Raw genomic sequence first — 23,593 nt, 5'->3', positions numbered from 1 at the left:
GTCCGACGAATTGGCTGTGACGTCATGGTGTCAGGGCCACTGGTAATGTCAAGAATAACTTTACCACCATGCCTGTGAAAATCAATAGACCATGGAGTATATACCTGTAATTATATAGATGGATATAGCTGTCTGAACCTTGAAAAGATCTTTTTTTAATCATTGTCCGTCGCTTTTGATTCTACATTTTTACTGCTAAAACATCATCAACATGAAAGTTATCTCAGTAAACGGTATGCACTGTCAGAGAGTGCAGTGAGGCACCTTACTTATACTGAAGTACAGTAATTGAATGTAAAGCATCTAAAAGAATCACATCACTTTAATTCATTCACATCTTTCAACCCCAGCTACCGTTCGTTATCAGTGTCACGTGACCTAGATCACTGTCATAAGTTCAAAGAAGTACTCGGTCACGGTTGGTGACCAGTCAAACCTCCTCGCTTCAAAGTCATGACAACAGTGTATGTGTTAGGGTCCATCGATTCAAGCAAGTTTGCTTGTCATAAGGAGAGAAGCCATGAAACCAGGCCATTAAAGATTAAGGAGCCGAAATTTTAGGTATGATTGTGTTCGAATTACAACCACGTTCTATGAGTCAAAGGCAAATTTAGTGGGCGTGAAATCTGTGAGAATACTGTAGGATGAGAATGTCAGTCGGTGAGAGGGACCTCATCACAAGGGTCAAACACACCCGTTTCTCTGCATTGTTGCCAAATAGAAAGATCGGATCAACAATTGAAGTAAAGCATAGGTAATGGGATTTTACCCGGCCTTCTTAATGAGTTTTCACTGCCATAGTAATGGCACTTGTTGATCCAGGAAAAGTTGTTTTCGTATACTCTAATCTTGTTTGCATCTATGTGTAGATTTATGACATTTAGGAGGCACAGTCTGTAAATGCTTGGATCTGTGAAGATTTACTCAAGATTTTCACACAAGACGCACAACGATTCCATCATCTACATTTACACGTACGACAACGCACACTTTCTTTGTTGTCTGCGCCTTGGTCACTTTTGGTAACTGTAAAAATTGCGCATCTATTTAAGATCTCATCCCGAGACTCCCATTTGAGTAGTTTGTCGTGTAATACTTATTTCTCACAATTGCACCTTCCCTTTTTGCCTAAGTTAGAGGTCATTTCGTTAACATTTTCTCTGGAGCGATACAGGCCTACTAACTATTCTATTTAAACTTTAGGTTCGCGCTAGCTTCAAAAAGAGGTCACTGTAAGGGGTTTCTAACCCCGCCTAGTTCTCACAGAGCTTGCGCGGCTTTGACATCAGGTACCGTCTCAGATTGTCGTGAAAGTCTAAAAAGCCGAAAAAATTCTAAATTCTTCAGTTTGATTGGACTAGGAATTTGAATAGAACTCCACTTCTTAGTTTTAGTTTTATTAAACTCGGCACGACACACTAGAAAGGAACTCCTAGCAGTTCACCAGCGCAGCAGTATACCGTCTGCGTTACTGTGAAAGAAATATACCGTAAGTAACATTACACCTATATGTAGTCAATTACATAGATTACATGACGTTGCCCTGTGTCTGTGGACCACAACCCGAGTGTTAGCGACAACACATAGTGCCTTTGTTGTCTTGACAGTGTTTGCGTTGATGTAATGATTTTCTTCTGTAGATGGGTCGAAATTGTCTCTTTACGACGGAGATCAACGCTACCACCTATTGACACTTTCAGAGACTAGAGGTCTTGACCTAAACGATGGATTTTGTTTGCTTACTGAATGGGACAATCTGAGACGGTTCACCAGATCTTTGTACCTTTAATACAGGAGACATCTTATTTGTGTTCGACCATAGTACACCATTGTGTGATCACACACACACAAAAAAAAATTGAATAAAAACGAGGTTGGTGAGTCACTGCACTGGCCCTCACGGCTGGGACTTAATTTAGGTGTAATTTCCAGAAGTCTTCGTAAGGTTTGTCATACTAGAAAGTATGTGTTCAGTCGTATCTGCAACCATTACTTTCCTTCTGTGTTCACAAAAACTTCACTAGAAAAAAAATTGTCATTTTCGAGTACTGTGAATAACAAAAAAAATGGCAAAAATGGAACTGCTTGACTTGGGCGCCACCCATTACTGTGAGTACAGGTATTTGCACAGTCACTCACAATCCTCCTTTTATGGACACGGTTAACAATAAATTATTGGTGTTCATAAAAGTGCCTGGCCACATAAAGCAACCGCGCGCTTATATTCTAGTCACTAAGAAACTGAAGATGGTGCAAAACCCATACTTGTCGACTGTTGCTCAGTCAACAGGGATTTACGCATAACACTCCCGACACCATTGGTTCTAGCACCGATTCCTATCACATACAAGACCTCGGTAATTGTACTGTAGCACACGTCACGTAACTTACGTCAAGCACCCCTGCACAAGTTGTTGTCTCACGTATAGTTTGCATTGCGTGAGACAACAACCTTACATTAATAGTTAGTTGTTACTAACTGAAACATAAAACACACTTTCGTTTCCACGAAGTTCTTCATGTAGTTTCCAATCCGGTATAGTTTTTAAAGTCAGTTTAGCGTAGTGTAACATTATTGGCACGTAAGTATGGGATGCAGCAAAGAATTGCATGCCGATAACCGTGTTCATCATATCAACCAACAGAAGCACAACAACCTGAACCATACTTTTTGCATCACGCAGCACGCTAGCAGAAGTAGTGAAATTAATGTTTATTTTACTTGGTGATAAACGAACGTGATATTAAACCTTTTACCATCTCCATGCCATACGATGGACGCTCCTGTACATGATGGAACCATAGGGTCTACCGAGAATGCCTATCCCTGGGCTGGGGGCGGGGGTGGGGGTGTCTTGGTCTCAGCACAGGTTTCTTTTCGCTATTATTAATTTTATTGTAATACGTTTGACTATGATATGTATTGCCAATAAAGATTTATACTACCAACCTTTTTCATGTATTTGTCCTTTGACTGTGCTACACAAAGTTTTATCGCTGTGTTACGTATAATCTGTTGCGTTTGATCACAGACTAATATTTCAACATACTGGGGAGTTGAACTTGTGGTTGATATTTAAAACAAAAGTTGCTAAAGTCCGTCTAATTACAGCCGAATAGCATCACTCAGGTGGCATTACGTACAGGGCTCTGCTGAACTGACGGCTGGAAAACTTTCAAAAGCACAGTTCGTACCTAACTATAGCCATCGTCCTTATGAGGTTAGCCCATAGAAATTTCTACTAAATAAAATTGTTTACGGCAGTTTACGACATCTCATGGGCTATAAGTGCACACTGAAGCGAGACGAAAGGTATTCATTGCATTGAATTGGATTGAACTCATGGCTTAGGCACGGACTTTTTTGATCGGGTGAAGGTCTTATTTCAGAGTTAAGAAAGTGCAACATACTTTCGACCTACATTGTTGTCTTTGTCTTCTCTATGGAAATGTGAGCGGTTTTGGTCACCTGAGAGGTCTGTTGATCGTTGAAAAAAGGAGACTTCGGACAATTTGAGTGATCAGCATGAAACATGATACAGAAGTATAATTGAATAGATTGTTGACCATAGATTGTTTTTGTACGCATTGCGCACATGAGTTTACCGGAATGAAAAAAAGGTGTTATTGTTACCATTGTATAGCTTGTTCTACGTGCTTAGAACACAAAAAATTAGTCCCGCCAATTAGTACAAGATAATTTCCCATTTTGATTGTTTATGCAATGTTGTGCAATACCGGGTCATCATGACCTAATGGGTTCAAGGTAGCGGAATCACTATGGAAGAACCCAGCCTTTTTTCTTAAACAACGCCCACGCTGAATCGATTCTTGAAACAGAATTATACTCTCTTTATGCTCACTTCACTTGAAAACTGATCTCTTTTAAAAGACTGTACGTACAAACAACCAATAAAACTCAGGAATGATACAATGGGCAACCAATCACTAGTTAGCATTCCCGACATTTGACTAGTCACGAGCAATACTCGTGATGTGCGTGGTCACTTTCCTCTTGAACATGGCAAGAAAATAAACGATGTCAGCCGTATTTACGGAGGAGACTTCAACGTCTCCGATCGCAACCGGGTACCAATTTGTGGTTGCTTCTACCACAATTACTGCGGCACAGAAAACAGAGATTGACGCCGGGAAAACGGGATTTGATTACAACACTCGAAAGCCGCTTAAAACTTATCCTTTCCCGGCCGATACAACAACACCTTGACCTTCCACTAGATTTCCTCCAATAGAGCACTAGCATGATGAAATCAACTTTACGAAGATCAGACTTGCTCTGATGGTGCAAAAAGATGCAATGCTCGATCTCTGGGTCCAAGAACCCCGAGTGCGAGCCGTGAATGAAGGAGTTTTTACATCCCCATGGGTCTATATAGACCCGTTGTTCGTCATCATTGGTACAGCAAAGTACAGTTCTGACATGACAATGCAGATCAATGATGATCTGACTCATTGGCAGTCTTAAGAGATTGTGATGTTGTTGTTTTTGTATTTTCACTCTGACAACGGATCTTGTATCGGAAAACTGTCGCGTATGAGTGCAACCAAGCAACTTTGCAATCAAAATCTACTGAGATCAAAATTATGTAGAGAAGATAAATCACGAACGGATAAATTAATAAGGCAGACTGTCATGAATGTCAATATTCTACTATAGTTTGAAATCCTATGGTTATGTTTGGTGAGTGAAATTCGGCTTGCCTTCATCTCCTGACTGCCCTTCAAATTGTCACAACACGAACCGATTGTTTCTCTAATGTGTCAAGTGAAAGACAATGGCGGGCTTCGTTTCTTTGACTTTCAACTCCACACTGACTTTGAAAGAGGGATGAGACGGAGACAATAAATGTAAAACTACGCGAACGAATGTTATCCCTCACTTTACAGTCACATTTGAAGCTTTAAGGGACTTTTGCATCTCATATGTAAATTTACGACAGCAAATTTGCAATTTGACACAGGTGATGAGTTGTCATTATCATTCATATGAACACAACTTATTTTGTGAAAAAAAAAGATTTAAAGAAAGTTTCAACTCACGTGATAAGATGGATAAATAAAATGTTTATGCATTACAAGTTTCCAAGCAGACATGTGTGTGCTATCGAAAAGTTACCACAAATACAAACCTCTATGATTGAACTATTCATAGAAAAGTACACTAACCGTGGAAAGATATTACCGCCGCGGCATTTTCACAGACCATGATGGTAATAGGACAAAATTTTGCCAGAGGTACGGTGTGTTGCCCCTAACAGAGCCTGTCTAGCGAGGCCTGTTCAAATCAACAGTTACAGAGTCAGTAAAAAATCCTGAAACGGTTTGGCATTCCGAAATAATATAACATCGGCTGTAGATGCCATTGCCTCTGCTCCTACAGCCCTACCGATTCGGTTGATGATACTTGTAATGTTAATTTTAACTGAGACTGGACAAACAGTCACATTATTAGGTAGCTAGCTATGTACTCGCAGACGATATTCACGATTGTTTACGGGTAGGTATGACAAATTGTGGTCTATATGCGCGTATTCAACCAAGAGAAAGGTATTCATCGTATTGTAATGGTTCCATTTACCTTAGAAAAGGTCAGCTACGGTCGGGTCGAAGGTCACCACCCAGTACCTCGTGAGAGAATTCAAATCACCGTTGACATAGTATATAGTTGTCTGTATATGCAACCATGCACATAGACTGAAAGATTCGTCGCTCGAGGGCGCTCTCTACGCTCCCCAGTTGCTGCTGCTGCTTTTGTTGTTGTTGTTGTTGTTGTTGTAATATTCTCTCTACGCATCCCAGGAAGGGAGAGTAGAGAGTGTCCTTGAACGACGGATCTTTCAGTCGACCGTGCACAATGCATGCAATGTGATCAGTTTTGTCGACTGGTGTGTCTACGTAGAAATGAAATTTTGTTGTTTCCTGCGATTGGAATGTTAGATTCCGGCTTTTGCAAAATGATTGGTTTGCCCTCAATTTTTTTTCTACTGCAAACTTCAATAACATGAAGCCATCGAATCACTCTCCCCTGTGTCTCTCTCTGTCTCTGTCTGTCTGTCTCTGTCTGTCTGTCTATCTGTCTGTCTGTCTGTCTGTCTGTCTGTCTGTCTGTCTCTCTCTCTCTCTCTCTGTCTGTCTCTCTCTCTCTCTCTCTCTCTCTCTCTCTCTCTCTCTCTCTCTCTCTCTCTCAAAGCTAGTGAGCGACCTTGTGTGAAGTGTCAGTCTTTTTGAGTGAACTTTAATGAATGACCTTCGCTGTAATTGTTGTCTGTGTGCATACTGTTCAGCAATGAAGGGGAGGAGTACGTGCCGATGCAGCATCGTAGAGATATTCATAAAGCACAAAGAATGTCTATAACTCGACCTCACGATATTCGAATTGGTCTTTACTAGTAAAATGATAAACTGAAAAAGATGAATACAAGTTACCTGATGCAACACTGTACCAAAAAGTAGATTTGACCGGATAGGCAAAGCACCCGATAAAGGTTGTCAAATTCCAATCTTTGACTGTATAATGCTTCCTACTGCTTTCTTCACAGTTGCACCTTATTAGCACCTTTGACATGCACGGCGCAGAAGACAAATTCCAACTTTTGACGGTATTGGTAAAGTTTTGGTAAATGTGAATATACATGTTCCAGTTTTGCAGCTGTTACTACTGTTAGTATGGGAATATACTTAGTATGCTATACCAACATGGAAAAAGGGGTGAAATCCTGGCTTAAAACTAGCGGTATAAAGATGGACAAAGGTAGTCATACAACGATATAGTGTCACCTCATAAAATATTAGTCAAACTTGCACATATTACCCCACCTGTAAAGTAGTGAATTTCAACAACTAAACCTTGGGATACAAATTGTAGCAGTATGGTCGTGGAACCCTAAAATTTACACCTGGACAAACTATAACAAGAGTCATGAATGCAACACCGTCCATAAAACAAATGATATCATCCAATACACATGGGGATACAAAGTGCGGTAAAGGTGATCATACAAGATTAGATGACACCCAGGCAAAGCTTGGTGAGAGTTTCTAATATGTTCCCCTCTAAATTACTAATTTTGATCACATAAACTAAGCTAAGGTAGTTGAGCAAAGGTGGCGATAGTACACTGATTTTACAGCCTAGACATATGTTGTAGAAACTTGTACAATTATTACCACCACAAAAGTACCAACTTTCATCAAATTAACACATTGGTTCAAAGGTGAATAAAGGTGGCCCTACTACGGATGAGATTTAGCCTTGGCAAATGATGTTGTAAGTTGTAGATATATCAGGACTGAAAGAGCACCAACTTTCATCAAATTAACACAGGGGTCAAAGGTTAACACAGGGTCAAAGATGAGTAAAGGTGGCTCTACTACGGATGAGATTTAGCCTTGGCAAATGATGTTGTGAGTTGTAGATATATCAGGACTGAAAGAGCACCAACTTTCATCAAATTAACACATTGGTTTAAAGTTGAGTAAAGGTGGCCCTACTACCGATGAGATTAAGCCTTGGCAAATGATGTGTGAGTTGTAGATATATCAGGACTGAAAGAGCACCAACTTTCATCAAATTAACACAAGGGTTCAAAGGTGAGTAAAGGTGGCCCTACTACCGATGAGATTAAGCCTTGGCAAATGATGTTGTGAGTTGTAGATATATCAGGACTGAAAGAGCACCAACTTTCATCAAATTAACACAGGGGTTCAAAGGTGAATAAAGGAGGCCATACTACGGATGAGATTAAGCCTTGGCAAATGATGTTGTGAGTTGTAGATATATCAGGACTGAAAGAGCACCAACTTTCATCAAATTAACACAGGGGTTCAAAGGTGAGTAAAGGTGGCCCTACTACCGATGAGATTAAGCCTTGGCAAATGATGTTGTGAGTTGTAGATATATCAGGACTGAAAGAGCACCAACTTTCATCAAATTAACACAAGGGTTCAAAGGTGAGTAAAGGTGGCCCTACTACCGATGAGATTAAGCCTTGGCAAATGATGTTGTGAGTTGTAGATATATCAGGACTGAAAGAGCACCAACTTTCATCAAATTAACACATTGGTTCAAAGGTGAATAAAGGAGGCCATACTACGGATGAGATTCAGCCTGGGCAAATGATGTTGCGAGTTGTAGATATATCGGGACCGAAAGAGCACCAACTTTCATCAAATTAACACATTTGTTTAAAGTTGAGTAAAGGTGGCCCTACTACCGATGAGATTATGCCTTGGCAAATGATGTTGTGAGTTGTAGATATATCAGGACTGAAAGAGCACCAACTTTCATCAAATTACACATTGGTTCAAAGGTGAATAAAGGTGGCCTTACTACGGGATGAGATTTAGCCTTGGCAAATGATGTTGTAAGTTGTAGATATATCAGGACTGAAAGAGCACCAACTTTCATCAAATTAACACAGGGGTTCAAAGGTGAGTAAAGGTGGCCCTACTACCGATGAGATTTAGCCTTGGCAAATGATGTTGTGAGTTGTAGATATATCAGGACTGAAAGAGCACCAACTTTCATCAAATTAACACAGGGGTTCAAAGGTGAATAAAGGAGGCCATACTACGGATGAGATTTAGCCTGGGCAAATGATGTTGAAAGTGACATATATATGCAATTATGTGAACACTAATAACTGATCAACGTCATTAAATGAACTGAGGGGCACAAATGAGTATAAACCTCGAAATTAGCCAGGACAAAGCAATTATCAGTCACTGCATCATCATCGTCCAAAAGCACCAACTCTCATCTCACAGCCACGAATCAACCAGGATCATACAATACTCTTATATACAGCTGGGTACATACAAAAATCTGGTCAACGAGATGAAAATTTGGCACATCAACAAATTTATTAGAAGGCTGGCAATAAATAAATGTTCCATAATTGATCAATTTTAAAAGTAAGGAAATACTGAAAAGGAAATACTAAACCAGAAATACACAATTAAAAAAGTCCATTCTTTAAATTTTACAGATATTCATAAAAGTTTGAAACGGCAAAATTACTTGATGTAGCCTCCTGTCTCACAGCCCACACAGGAGCATCTTCAGGGGCACTGCGGAGAGATGGTGCCCCATCTTGTCTCGTGTGAACAAATGCTCCACCCATTTTTTTCAATTTTTTGCAATGTTTTTTGTCCAAAATATCAAATACATCGTCGACTCTTTTCGCTCTCCAAGATAGAGGCCTTCTCCTTAACGCTTTGGCTCTTTTATTAGTTGCTATTTCAAAGTCATCATCAGACATTCAATCTCACCATGGAATCGGTGTCTTCGCTTGATATATATTCTGTTGTCAGTATCCCTTTTATGAACTCTTTTTCTCTCTCCCCCATCGACGTCATGATCGCCAGCATTTCCTTTCTTCTGGTTAATTTCTAGAAAAACAATAGAAGAAATTATTATTAGGTACAATGAAACAAAACACTACATAGGTTTTATTGCTCTACAGTTTGTTTACTATTGCTCCACAGTTTGTTTTACTATTGCTCCACAGTTTGTTTTACTATTGCTCCACAGTTTGTTTTACTATTGCTCAGAGATGATTACCTGAATGAAATCACGTGTATGTATATATCTCTGTTATTGCATCAAGGGAGTGACCCTTCCTTGTTTGTTAGTTATCGGTCTCAATAATATGAAAATTCTTAAATAGATTTTGTCTGAAACTCACCATCACTACCTTACACCTGTAGAAATATTAACTTACTACAGCAGAATTCATTTACTTGGACATCAAGACTTAGTTAAATTTCCAGATATAAAATTGTAAAGCTACCAGCCATCTTCAATTAACAATAAACATTCAATGCTGGTGATATTTTTTCTTTAAAAAAACTAGCCATCTCTTTTTAGTTAAAAGCCAATCATGGATAAGAAACCAAATCTTTTAATTGATTAAAATTCTTTGGTTCTAACAGAAACAAAGTAAATTGTCTAATATCAATAAAAGCAAATGTAAGAGTCCTGCAAAAGTTTAGAACTTGTAGTGATAACAATGAAAAATATTTCAAAAAAAATTTAGAGACTGCTTTCATTCTATTCAAGGCCTCTATTTATGTAGTGCCATTTCAAAAGACATGCCAAATTGTTGATTATCTGAGAAATAAGCATGAGTACTTCCAAACAGGAAAGTTTTGCTCAAGGAAATCATGACACGTAGGTTCTCTTATTTCTGCTTTGTGCCTTTCTGTAAGACATGTGCTTGAAAATTACCTAACCCAGATCTAAAAATGTAAAATTTTGCAGTTACCAAATATTAAACGTGAATCACTAAGAGATTACCTGCTGCTTTCTTTGCCTCCGGGCTTGCTTCTTTCTGAAATCTGCAGTCTTTCCATTTGTCTGTCTCTTGTTCTCTTTTCGTTTAGTCATAAAGTAAGTCTTCATAGCCACTGCAAAAAAAGGAGAATATTAGGCCAAAAAAACCCTGATTGTTTCTGATTAGTGTGTGTCACTGGGATGTCCCCTTGTCAATCTTTTTTATCGAAATCTGTGTATAAACAGTATGTCAGTATGATGCCAGCAAGATGATGATGTCACACCCCTGCTCAATTTTCTAGCGTGTTTCTGATCAAGTGCCGTTGAAGAGGAAATTTGTCAAAACGCATGATCAATAACTTTTTAACAAATGCAAAACTGAATGGAAAGTTGGCAAATGAAATTAAAAGAAAACAAAATTGCATCATCCGCATTTTTGTTATCGAAAAGCCATTGCGAGATCTAAGCAACAGACCAGATATTTTTTTTATTTTTCTTTGGCCATAGACATCCCTGCATTTTCTAATGAAAGACTGAGAAATACTCACCATGTATAACTGCATCATCTTCTTTCAACTGATTTTTCACTGCATCTTTTATCTCTTTATTTATGATAACATTAAGTTGATGTCCAAATCTGGAAGAAGATAAATTAGAGAGATATCAGACTGGGACAATTTACAATTAGGTTAGTACAGCGTACCGTACACTGGCCAGAGTGTCTGTATAGACTCAACATTGATACCATTCTGAATAAAAAGTTGCCACATGTGTTGCAACAATTATCAGTTACATCATACAGCCCCTTTGTTCTAAGCTATTACATGTTAACTTCACTGAGAAGGCTGAAATTTTTACATGCTTACTCTTGTCAAAGGCTATATGCCAGTACCAAATGTACCTATGTAAACACTATACAATGCATATGGTGATTGATGAAAGTTAAAATTGTTTTAAGCATAATGTACTGTGTAAAAGAGTAAAATGTTGCAGTTACGTTGATGCAAATTTGTTAAAATTGTTTTAAGCATAATGTACTGTGTAAAAGAGTAAAATGTTGCAGTTACGTTGATGCAACTATATTTGATTTTGTGCATGAAAATCATGTTTGTAAAAAAAGGCACACAGGTGAATTTCAGCTAAGTCCCTTCTTAAACATGAACATATTTTCTTAACACTTACGGTTTAGTCGTATCCCAGTTCTTCCCATCTTCTAAAAGACCATTGTAGATGGTATGAATGGTGCTCTGAAATGAAAATATTGTAAAATGATGTATGTGAAAGAGGTATACATATACACAGGCCCAGTCTTTGTATTATGACAGAAAATGTCATTGCTCAAAGCTATTTGCCCTATGACTTGTAGGAAGTATTCACCCTTGGGAGGCTGGCTGACTTACATGTAGAAAATCTCTGCTACAATAAGGCAGGTTTTCATATGTGCATGCAATGTGTTTATGAGGCTCTCATTGGCTGACTATGTTGATAAATAGATTAAACACCTCTGAACCTTTCAATTGTAAATGAAACTAACCTCTCAGAGGTGACAGATAAACTGTTATTGTAATGCAAATATAATCTGTATGAATTTGGCAACCTTTAAAATGGTAATTAACCTTCATCCTGTGAGCCCCAGACAGTTGCAGCCCCTTACTTCCTCCATGGTTACAGCAAGATTTGAAACTAGTCAAATAACAGCATAGTCAAAAAGATTGTCTTTACATTGGTTGTGGCATTAAGACTGAAACTTCACCATTAGCATTTAGAGAACTACAGACCACAAAAACCCAGTAGCATCACGGGCAACCCTGACGTATTGAGTTTTTCTAAGTGTTTTCTCTATCAGCTCCTTTCCTTTTCTTCATGTTCTGACTGATTGGAGTAAATAAAATGAATGATTATATAACCTGACCTAGCCTGTTGACTCTTTTTTGATACTACACCCTGTCACAAGGACGTTCATCTCTCATATACAAATATTGTACTTAATTAGCAAAATACAACTAATTATGCTAATCCATGGACTTAGCAGGGATTTTATGGGTTGGTCAACATTGCGAAAGATATAATAGAGATAAATGAAAAAGGTTACTTTTTTATCATTTCATCAATTTTATTTACTCCGATCAGTCAGAGCATGAAGAAAAGGAGAGGAACTGATTGAGAAAGTGAGAACAACTCAATACGTCTGGGCCGCCAGTGGTAGCATGGCCCATTACATTAAAAGTTGACGAAAGATGATAATAGTTTTGACCTCTTGCATTTAAAATATAAATTATTGCTTTACAAAACTTAATCTTCAGCTACTTGTACTTGGCCCCTGAAATAGGCAAAGCTCCCTACATATCAGCTCATGTAAAACGAAACTGAGTCACACAGCCTTGGAAGGTCCACCCTGCACACCTACCTTTACTTTTCGAGATGGTCTAATCTTCTTCCTGGCGCGACTCTCTTGTGCCAATCTCTCTTCCAAGATTTGCTGCTTCTTCAGCATCTCTTCTTGGTTTTTCAGCAAACGCTGAAATTCATCTCGTCTTACAGTAATTTCGTCGTCTCGTGCAGTGTCAGCGTCCTGATCGCTCATCAGGAGCTCTCGACGTGGATGAAGGAGAGCCGACGAAGCGGTGAATGGCTGTGACAGGCTAGTTGTAGGAGTTTCGGAGATTTCAGCAGACGCCATGACTTGTCGAGTGTAGAACAACGCACTAGCAGTGTTTGAGATAAATGTGTCTCAACTCAGCTGAGTTTAAAAGTCCCCGCGGATTGTGTCGCTTTATATAGCATTGAGCGTGTTGACTCATGGGTAATAGCCTCGTTCAATATAGTATACACAATTTTCAATATCCTGAGGTTATTGTACAATATAGATAATAAATATACAAAAATGCAGTTGCAATATACGTATATAAATATCAAAATTCATATTTAGATACCAAAATATTCAAATAAGGCATATTTCATAAGAGACAAATTTATATAATGTGATCGAGGACAATGTGAAAGCGAGGCTGCTCAGTCTGCACAACATAATCAACATCCGGTTTTGAGGTCTCTCCGCTGTTCGCTGTCAACTTCGAACGATTCAAATCACTATCTTCAAGCTTCGATGGTCTCGGTAAGGCATTTGATAGTACGGCACAACAAAATTGCAGTCGACGTCCATAAACTTCTAGGTAAGTTGTACACTTGCTTATTCAGCAATATTATTCTGTACTATGTCGATTATTCTGTACTATGTCGATCAGCCTACGTACATCGGCGAGCCTGTCTGTATAGTGTTTGCATTTTCTAGTCGAAATTCTGAAAAATGATACATCATGTCTACAAGACTTCGACCTACAATCACGTCTCTTGTGGTTAGGTGCACGGCGGACGGCCCCTCTTTCAAAGTCGGCATGTAATATACAGTGACTGTGCTTGCCTTGTCCTCGCTACATACACTCCAATAATATACTATAGTTTGCCGATTCAGTTCGGTTGGAAGTATGCAGTGCAGCGAACGCTGCTATGTGTTCCTGGTTTTATACTAATACTATACCGTATAACACCGGGAACACGCGGCATTGTACCAGGGATTGTATGCAAGGCTAGGGTGTTATACTTTTCCTGCTTTGCCCAATTATCCCTTGTCAAGTCACAGCACTGGGAGCTAATCAGCTCGACCCCTACCCGTTTAGACCACAGTATTTTACACCTACCTAGTCCTCTTGTCGCTACTAAATTGTGGTCACCTCAACTCTGTTACCGTAGTAAGTTCGACTTGGTCACATTTTTTCTGGATCAATGTCAACATTTTAACTGAACATAGCATGCAACTTGCCTTTTGGGGTCCGCCTTTTGTTTTGACGGTGTTTCTGTGAGAAAATTTGCTTGCTTCAAACAATAATATTATATGCAGGGACCATGGCATGGCGCCATTGCGTTGTTTAAGGTGACGATTGGTAGTGTACATTATGCACATGGAGATTTTCGGACATGGTGCGTTACCAGCTTCTATTTATTAAAAGCCCTTCAAAGTGTAATGAGCATCGAAAAAAACTGATGACATACTTTCGAGATAATGATAGATTTTTTCTCCTGAACATCGAAAGAAAAGTTTGATTGGAGTCGAGGTGACCATGACTGATGGGGTTGAAACGTTCAGGGGTGGAGGTGAAGACGCCGGCGCTCGTTTTGTTGATTGTTTGTTCGATCAGTCGATCATGTACTCAATGCTATGCACTCTCACATACTATGCAGAGCTTCGAATGCCAAATTTATTGATTGGGCTGACTACCCAAACAGCGAACGCCTATTGTCAGATCCTTTTTTCAGAGAACTCCTTGGTCATACTGCAAAGCACACATTTTTTTACAATCTGACGCTTTATGACTATTACACTGATATGCAGATCAAAATGGACAGTGAAATTGATCTGAATGTTGCCACACTTGTGTAATTGGTTTGTAAAGTTGTTCAAAAAACTTATGTACCGCTGCTCTGAGTTACATTGTATCACAGCCGAGTCAGAGTCTAGTTGTCATTAGACTCTTGTTGCCTTTGCAGTGTATGAAGTTCTTTGTCAAAAAAATCATGATCTACAGGAAAAGAAGGGTACATATGCTAGAAGCAGTACGCGAGAAAGTTGTCGAAATGTATGGGGATAGAAAGTCAGGAAATCTTTACCCTACACACAGACACTAATCAGTTCCTACTTTATTGCTTTATCATAACAATACAGCGGGAAGCCCACCATGAAACAAACACGATCATCTGTCTGTTGTTTTCTGCAACTCAATGAAAATTACCAACCCTGTAGTAAATTTTAAAACTTTACAAACCAATTACACAAGTGTGATAACATTTAGACCAATGTCATTGTGCTCTTATCTGCATACGACAGTAATCCCTTTGTTTGTCATTTCATTTTCCTGGTTCTAATTTAATGATCTGTTTCCCACCAAGCTCTGAATCATTGGCCATATTGTGAACAAGAGTATCTACAGTTCCTTGTATTTATATTGCCTATATTCTCTCTCGTTTCCCAACAGGCTACATCATCCACCTGAAAAGTTGACTCCCTCAACATTGTACAGTTGACGGTCCCTCCACAAAACCGTGTACAGTTTAACATGTGCACAACTGCAACTCTTGTTCACCTGGTAAGTTGCTTATTTTTAGTATGTAGCATTTACTCAGGACTTTGCCGCAAGGTAATTGTCCAGGGTTGTGTTGAATGTTAATGTTGTTGGTTTTTGCATGGACGTTGGCAACAAAAGCTATTTTTGGATTGTTTATGTCACATTATCTAACTCTGACAACTTGTCCTTGTCCAGGCTCCAAGCACAGGACTTGGACAAGGTACTTGTCTGGTATTGTGTCATATTGTTGGGGTTCTTTGTTTTGCATGGATGTTGGCAACAAAGGCTATTTTTGGATTGTTTATGTAAATCCGACAACTTGTCCTTGTCCTTGTCCAGGCTCCAAGCACAGAACTTTACTCCAAGGTACTTGTCTGGCATTGTTTTGATGGTTGATGTTCTTTGTTTTGCATGGATGTTGGCAACAAAGGCTATTTTTGGATTGTTTATGTCACATTATCAAACTCTGACAACTTGTCCTTGTCCAGGCTCCAAGCACAGGACTTTGCTCCAAGGTAATTGTCTGGGGAAGTGTTAGATATTGATGTTGACAATTTTGCATGGCTGTTTGCAAAGGCTGTTTTCGGATTTTTACATCACATTAAATAAGTTTTACTGAAGCTGTTTACAACCAGTAGGAGTTTTTATCTGTTTGCATATAGCTTCAGAGAGCAAATTGTGAATTATTTTACAAATTAGTGTGTGGCACTGGCTGACAATACATTTGCTTTACACCCAACATTCATAACTTACAATAAATATTGCCCAACAGTTCTATCTGTTTGTGAGATGTGAAATATAGACATTATAGTTGCAAGCTCGAAGTCAAGGAAATATGACTGTTATCAGACAGATATGTAAAGATAGATAAACCAACCAATATGTATTCAAGAAATTTCATGTGTGGTTGGTATATGCAAAGGTCAGAAATTCTGCAAATCTTTCGCTGAATTCAGGTAAAAACAGGTAGACTACACACAAGCTGGTTATGTAGTCATGTCATGGGATAATACCTCAATAGTCAAAAATAAAACCTATAGAAGCATATTCCCTGTTTCAATTATACCAAATCTTCCACTTTAAATTGTACTTAAACTCAACATCTTAAGCACTAGAGCCAGGACGTTTGCAATAAAAAATATATCTGAGACTTGCAGTCCCGATACAAAACATGCAACTGATCCCAGGAAACAAAATTATGTGATCTGAGACTGATCCAATAATGGAAAAATATTGATCAAGGATTTGTCCCAGATTACAATAAAAAGAAACATTCCAGGACCAGCCCTACAGTAGAATGCTAAACCACATATTCAGGGATAGTTACTTGATTGGGACTGTAAGCTGGGGTACTGAAGTTGACAAATAATGCAAGGTGTGTTTTTTGTTAGATGTGCATACCTCCCAGGGTTGATTGTCTTAGAAACTAAGCTGCATTATTTTGCCGCACTGTCATTTTGACACCTTTTAGACCCTTCTTGACAACATGACAGCAAAATGACCCTATTGCGTCAGTGGTGACATGAAGTTTTCCACAAACCCAAATATTAGTCAGATACATGTTTTGAATGTGAATGGTTATTGTTTCATTAGGTTATGGAATTACATGGTTTGAAGTGATTGTCAACAAGGAATTAATTCATCACTATCCATGTCTTTATTTAAAACCCCACTACTAGCTGTAACTCTTGAAATTTGTTGACCTCAAAATATCTCCCTATTCTCTCCTGATTTTCTCCAAATTCAACCCTCTGCAGGGATATAGACTTTTACTGCAATAGGAAATCATTCCTTTGTGTAACATTTGGCAAGTAAATTCAAACCTTAATGGTCACTTGGATTTACCACCATTTTAAAAGATTGGCAATATTACAAAGGAAACATAACATACAATGTCACAGTTGAAAACATTCACCCCTATTCATTACACTGGACTACTCTGTGCAGTGAATGTGAAGATTTCAGTGCAGATGTGCATAGTATCCATAGTTTTAGCTTTTCCTCATGGGGCTGTGATTTAATGTTTTGGCAAACATTTACAGTAATCGCAGTGTAATCTTTATCTTGTTCAAAATTACATTACAGTCCCGGCAGGTAGTTAATGATAAGTGTATACACACACCTAAATTAGTACATTCTCACAAACTTATTTGAGCTTGAAAGTGGAAACCATAAAAATAATAGATACAGTTAGTGGGGCTTTAATGTATCTACAACCAAGGCAGGGTAAAAATTTTATGTCATCATGTTACTGCTGCAGAACATAATGCATTTTCCTGAATATAAAGAATATTAAGGCAAAATAATGTCAACAGAGAGTGAAAGTGCAACAGGGTTCATCTTAATTAAAATTACAACAATCAATGACTATCTGTCACAACATTGAAAATTGTTGAAAAGCAAGTAAGTTTTTTTAATTCAAGAACAGTGGTGTGTGTTCCTTTCCTGCACTCAGAAAGACAAAAGCTGCATGCATAGATTGATTGAGGCAGTGTGGTCTCATTTCAACTCAAGACTCATAGTTACATAGAGCTATGACAGACATACAGACTGAATATAGAGAACACTTAGACAGCAATTAATATGTGCTACATATCTACTAGTTATCAATGACAGTTTTAAGAGCAGTCCTTGTTGTTGACTTCCTAATTACATATTCAAACCCTTTGTTTTAAAATGTTATTACCTCATTGATGTTTCCTCCAATAAATGATTTTGCTGTACATGCATTTCCATTGTTGTAGACATAATCACTGATAGTTTCCTTTTCCTGTTTATGTGTTTTCAGAAATAACACTAGGTCCAAATTAGGATTTCATTCATACTTCAAATGAATTGCAATTCTATTAAACATGGCAAGTTTTTTTGAATGTTATGTTTGTTGCTTTTTAATGTAAATTTGTATGCCTCAAGTGATGAGTTGCTAGTCTTGTACAATTGGTATTATCTCCTTTTTTCATCAGTACACGGTCTCTGTATCACCATGATGAGTACAATAAGATATCCACACACACCATAGCATAGGTACTACTGCTAAGATAGTGAACATAACAGTTGGGCCACAGTAATCAATTTTTTTGTTTTTACACCCACTCAAATGTCTGAAAACATAAGCGGAAGGAGGTACAAAAACACACCCAAGGAAATTACAACACACAAGTTTTATGTTCTTGATTATTTCCATGTAACAACATAAGTGGCTATTCAAGAATCATATCAGAAACTTCATAGGTTATACTGTAGGTGAGAAATTTCTTAAACAAAGAGTTGCAGGCAGAAAAGCTATGCGGTAAAATCCTATTCAAACACACAATTTTTTTCACAGGAACTTCAAAAAATCTATGCGCACACAGATGCATAACAAAGAATTAAATTACTTAAGACTAACTTGGGATCTATTAAACGTGGTGTATACCGTTAATTATTGCAGGTTAAAAAGGTAAAAACATTACAAAGTACTTGTAAGTAGGTTCTTTCTTATTGGTCCCATCCCAATGCACACATTGGACGTGTCTGTGAAACAAACTTGAGGGCAGCTGGGACCAGTCCTAGAGTGCTTTTGGGGCCAACTGGGAGTTGCAAATGCAAGATCAGAGTTTCAGCTACCCTAACAGACCTGTTACCTCATAAACTAATTAATAGCCAGAATGTTCTAATTGCTAAGATTTCTAAGTTCATGGCCAGTAAAAAGTGAAAATGTATGAATTCCCCTCACTATTTGTGGTAATTTCTCTCATTGTTCAACTTAAAGCCCACTGCCATAAATGGCAGTATTTTTATGTATTGTGTGTTTAGTATGTTATGCACTGTGTAACTATCTGCTTCCCTTTTTACAGTGACCAAATGGCTCCAAAAAGAAAAGTGTGCCCACACTGTGATGAGGAGGTGATCGTAAAAGTCTACAAGCAGCATCGCCGGCTGTACTTCAATGAATCTGCTGGTGTGTGGACCACGGTTGATGACATGGAACGAGAGGAAGATAAACGGCTGGCAGGTGATGACAGTTTAAACGTGTGGAGGAACATTGACAATGAAGTTGACAGCAGCTTTTTCGTTGAGTGTACTCAACTACACAGGGAAGAGAACTACATGGATAAAACAGTAGAGACTCAGGACATTGATCATTTCGTTGAAAATTTAGAGGAAGAGGACCGTGTATACTTCACTGATCCTCATGCAGAAGAGGAGAGAGATGTCACAAATGATCACTTTAATTTGAAATTTGGGACACTGTAAATGAGAGAGAATTGAACGAAGATTTCAGTGAAGCATTTGACTCTTCAAATCTATTTGTTTCAGTTCAGGAGGAGGAATCAACGGACCCTCGGTTATTGACTCTAGCCAATTGGTTCTGTCTTTTTTTGTCCTATCTGTGGTATTTTCACAATTTGACAGATGCATGCATGCTGTTGGTAATTGGCTTTTTTAGAACATTGTTCCTCATTTTGGGAAAAGTATTCCCATGCATTGCTGCGTTTTCTGTTCTTTTACCTAGCAGTTTATATAAGCTGAAAAAATTAATGGGTTTACATGAAGATAGATTTGTCAAGTATGTAGTTTGCCCAAAATGCAGTGCAGTATACAAATTTCATGACTGTTACAAGAAAGTGGGTGGCCAGAATATACCTGTAAAGTGCAAGTTTGTTGAGTTTCCAGCACACAGACAGAAAAGACACAGGCAACCATGTGGGGCGCCTTTACTTAAAGAAGTAGAGCTGCAGGGAGGCAAGAAGCGTTTGTACCCATTTAAAGTTTATTGTTACAGATCTGTTTTACAGTCCCTCTCTAGTCTTGTCAAACGTGATGGTTTTGTGCAAAAATGTGAGCTCTGGCGTGATAGGAAACAGTCCCCTGGTGTTCTGTCAGATATTTATGATGGAAGAATTTGGAAAGAATTTCAAAATATAAATGGAAAGTCATTCTTGAGTTCTCCAAAAAATTATGCCATGCAATTGAATTTGGATTGGTTTTGCCCATTTAAACACCTTCCATATAGTGTAGGAGCACTTTACTTAATTATTCTTATTTGCCGCGCACTGAGCGTTACAAGAAGGAAAATGTCATTCTTGTTGGGTTGTTACCAGGTCCAAGGGAGCCGTCATTAAATGTTAATTCATTTGTTAACCCTCTGGTGGAAGAGATGCAATTATTGTGGGATGAAGGCTTATTATGTTCTGTTATAGAATCCGGCAAAAGCTTAGTCAGTAAATTTCATGCCGCCATAATAAGTGTTGTATCTGATGTACCAGCAACAAGAAAACTTTGTGGTTTTGTGGGGCATATGGCTAAAAGAGGATGCTCCAAATGTGAGAAAGAATTCATCTCAGGCAAATTTGGTGAAAAAATTAACTATGGCGGTTTTGAGCCTGCACATGGGAGGCACAATGCTCAACATCGTAAACAAGCAGAACAGACTGACCAACAAATGTCAAAAGCAGATAGGGATTCCTTAGTGTCAAAATATGGTGTACGGTACACATCATTAATGAGGCTCACATATTTTGACTGTGTGAGATTCCATGTAATTGACCCACTCCATAATTTATTCCTTGGAACAGGTAAACACATTATGAAGAATGTCTGGCTGGACAAAGATAAACCGAAAATTACTAAAAGTCAACTTGAAACAATCCAGCAAAAGATTGACGGTACCAAAGTGCCATCTAACATGGGAAGAATGCCATTGAAAATAGCCACAAGTTTTAGCGGGTTCACCGCAGACCAATGGAAACATTGGATTACTCTTTTCTCAGTGTTTTCATTGAAAGGGATTTTGCCAAGGAAAGATATGGAAATGTGGCGTTTTTTTGTATTGGCTTGCCATTTTCTTTGCTCTCCTGTGATAACTTTAAGTAATATTGCTAGAGGTCATTCTTACATAATGCAATTTTGTCGTCAGTTTGAGCAAATTTATGGATCAGAAAAAGTAACACCAAATATGCACTACCACACCCATCTTGTAGACTGCATTTTAGACTATGGCCCAGTATATGCCTTCTGGACCTTTCCATATGAAAGGTATAATGGAATACTGTCAGATTATTGTGCTAATCATCGATCAATAGAAATACAAATTATGCGGAGGTTTCTTAATGAACAGTTACTCTATAGTATGCCAAAACCAGTTGACTACCAGGATTTCTGTGAATTTTTCCCCCTAAACTGTCAAGAAAATGCCTCTGTACCATTACAGCAGCAAAGATGCAATGATGAGTCGATTGAGCTAGTAGGAACATTGTCATTTGGACCCGTTATGAATTTGTCACTTGTGTTGAAAACAGTACATTTATTTCACATGGTTGGGCCAATTTGTATGGACTTCCTAGAATCATCCTGGGTTAGTAATCTTACAGAGATGTACAGAATTTTTCTTGAAGAATCCATCCTCCATACTGTAACTGGTTATATTAAGAAATCGTGTAGTCAGTTGGTCAAGAAATATTAGGGTCTGAAGATTCTCGACATAAGAGGTCTTCTCTCATTTTGGCACGTTGGTGTACACTTGGTGGCAAAATTGATCCTAATAATGGCTTGCTCAGGCCAGGCATTGTTGAGTACTATTTTTCTCAGTATTTACTTATTAATGGTAAACAAGAGTTGTTTGTGTCTGCCAAGGTGCGTTGGTTTCAACAACATCAAAGTGTAAACTATTATGGAGAACCAGTAGAGGTTTGGTGTAAAGATGCATATGAAATGTCTGGTCCTGCATCTTTATACCAGTCCAAAAAATTCAAGGTAAATTTATTGCAGCCTTTAATACAATTAATAGAGAGAAAATAATGTGTGTCATTCCTCATACAGGGAAATTATATTTGTGAAATGAAAACATGAGATGTGCTGCTTTTACTTTTTATTGAGATGATTTACCTTTACGTAAAAGGAGAAGCTGTTGAATTCAAGTATGTGACATATCATGAATGATTTATATTGTAAATAAATGTTACAAAGTTGTTATATTGCAATTATTTAGGTGTCTGTGTTTTTAATGATAGTCAACAAACACATCAATGTTTTGTACAATGTAGCTGTTACAGGTATCTGTAACGAGGGTTTTACTCCTGTTCATTTTCTCTCAGTGAGACTCGCATCCAACTTTTTGTTCTACTCCCTGATACATTCAGGTTGACTGTAGCATGTTATATTGTAATTTGGATCAGTTGACAGCTAGGCATTGAAGGAAGCAAAGATTGACAATTTATAAATTATGAAAAGGAAAACAATCCTCCCCTACTTCTAAACTGCTTTGCTAACCTAACTGAACCACTGTGTTTGAACAATCATGCTTCTGCAAATATAGAATGCAGAATTGCAGTTACACAGAAAAGAAACAAAGATGGGGGAGGGCAACTGACAATCAAATTGTACTTTGTTGCAGACTTTAATGAACTTGTCAAAAAAATTTCAATATTTATGGTAACAAAGCAAACTCTCAACAAGCAGAATATATGGCATTTTACAGATTATTTTAAAGAGGAGAACATGAAACTGCCAGATATGCTGAACAAACATGAATAACAATGTTGAATGTGCCGTGTAAATATAAAGAACTGTCACAGTGGTGATCTTTGGCACTTCGGCCAAAGTGGACTGAATTTAGAAATAAAGAGTCTTTGTGAAACATACACTTCCATTTCACCATCACACATAAAAACTTGCTCAACATTTGAAATATCTGAATTTATCTGAACCAAAATCACCCAGAAGTGAATTGTGGGATATCCATTCTTGACTGGGTGTAGGTATATCTACTGATTATCTGGACTTACAATATTCATTTTTCTATTAAGAAAATTCTCCTTATCTTCAACCTTTTTACCACCATGGTTTGGCCCAAACCCATTGTTATCAATGGTGGGTGTGGATCTGTTTACAGGGAATTTGGGTTGAAGAGGCTAAATTTGTCATTTGTCTCCTGATGCCTGGTGTATGCACCCGCCAACCTTCAAGGTAGTACGCAAATGGAAATTGAAAGACTTCCTCGTTTGCTTAAACGTTCCCCAACGAAATGTCTAACCATTTCCTTGACAAATCAAGAATAAAAATCAAGGGTCACCATGAAAATTTGATGCCGAAAAAAACAAAATTACCTAATATTTTCCGGCATTTTAAAATGAAACTGAGCTTGAGAATGAGTCACAGCCAGTGGTAGACAAGAACAGCAATACAAAATTGAGGGTAA

The 23,593-nt window shown here is 38.2% G+C and overlaps 1 protein-coding gene and 1 long non-coding RNA gene across 2 annotated transcripts; one reads left to right on the top strand and one right to left on the bottom strand.

The window, feature by feature from the left end:
* Positions 1-5,272: 5,272 nt before the first annotated feature.
* On the bottom strand, positions 5,273-13,066 carry LOC139132274 (uncharacterized). The gene is made up of 7 exons (XM_070698663.1): positions 12,702-13,066; positions 11,477-11,541; positions 10,843-10,931; positions 10,319-10,428; positions 9,292-9,411; positions 5,749-5,940; positions 5,273-5,296 (listed from the first exon to the last, which is right to left on the bottom strand). Exons 1-7 carry the CDS (start codon positions 12,972-12,974, stop codon positions 5,273-5,275), a joined length of 873 nt encoding a protein of 290 aa, XP_070554764.1. The 5' UTR covers positions 12,975-13,066.
* Positions 13,067-13,279: 213 nt separating this feature from the next.
* On the top strand, positions 13,280-22,376 carry LOC139131685 (uncharacterized). The gene is made up of 3 exons (XR_011552177.1): positions 13,280-13,467; positions 15,325-15,435; positions 19,251-22,376. It is a non-coding gene; the product is annotated as an uncharacterized lncRNA (long non-coding RNA).
* The last annotated feature ends 1,217 nt before the right edge of the window (positions 22,377-23,593 follow it).

Source organism: Ptychodera flava, chromosome 4, assembly GCF_041260155.1.
Source record: "Ptychodera flava strain L36383 chromosome 4, AS_Pfla_20210202, whole genome shotgun sequence".
In the NCBI taxonomy this organism is placed as follows: Eukaryota; Metazoa; Hemichordata; class Enteropneusta; family Ptychoderidae; genus Ptychodera; species Ptychodera flava.
This window is presented reverse-complemented; position numbering and strand designations above follow the sequence as displayed.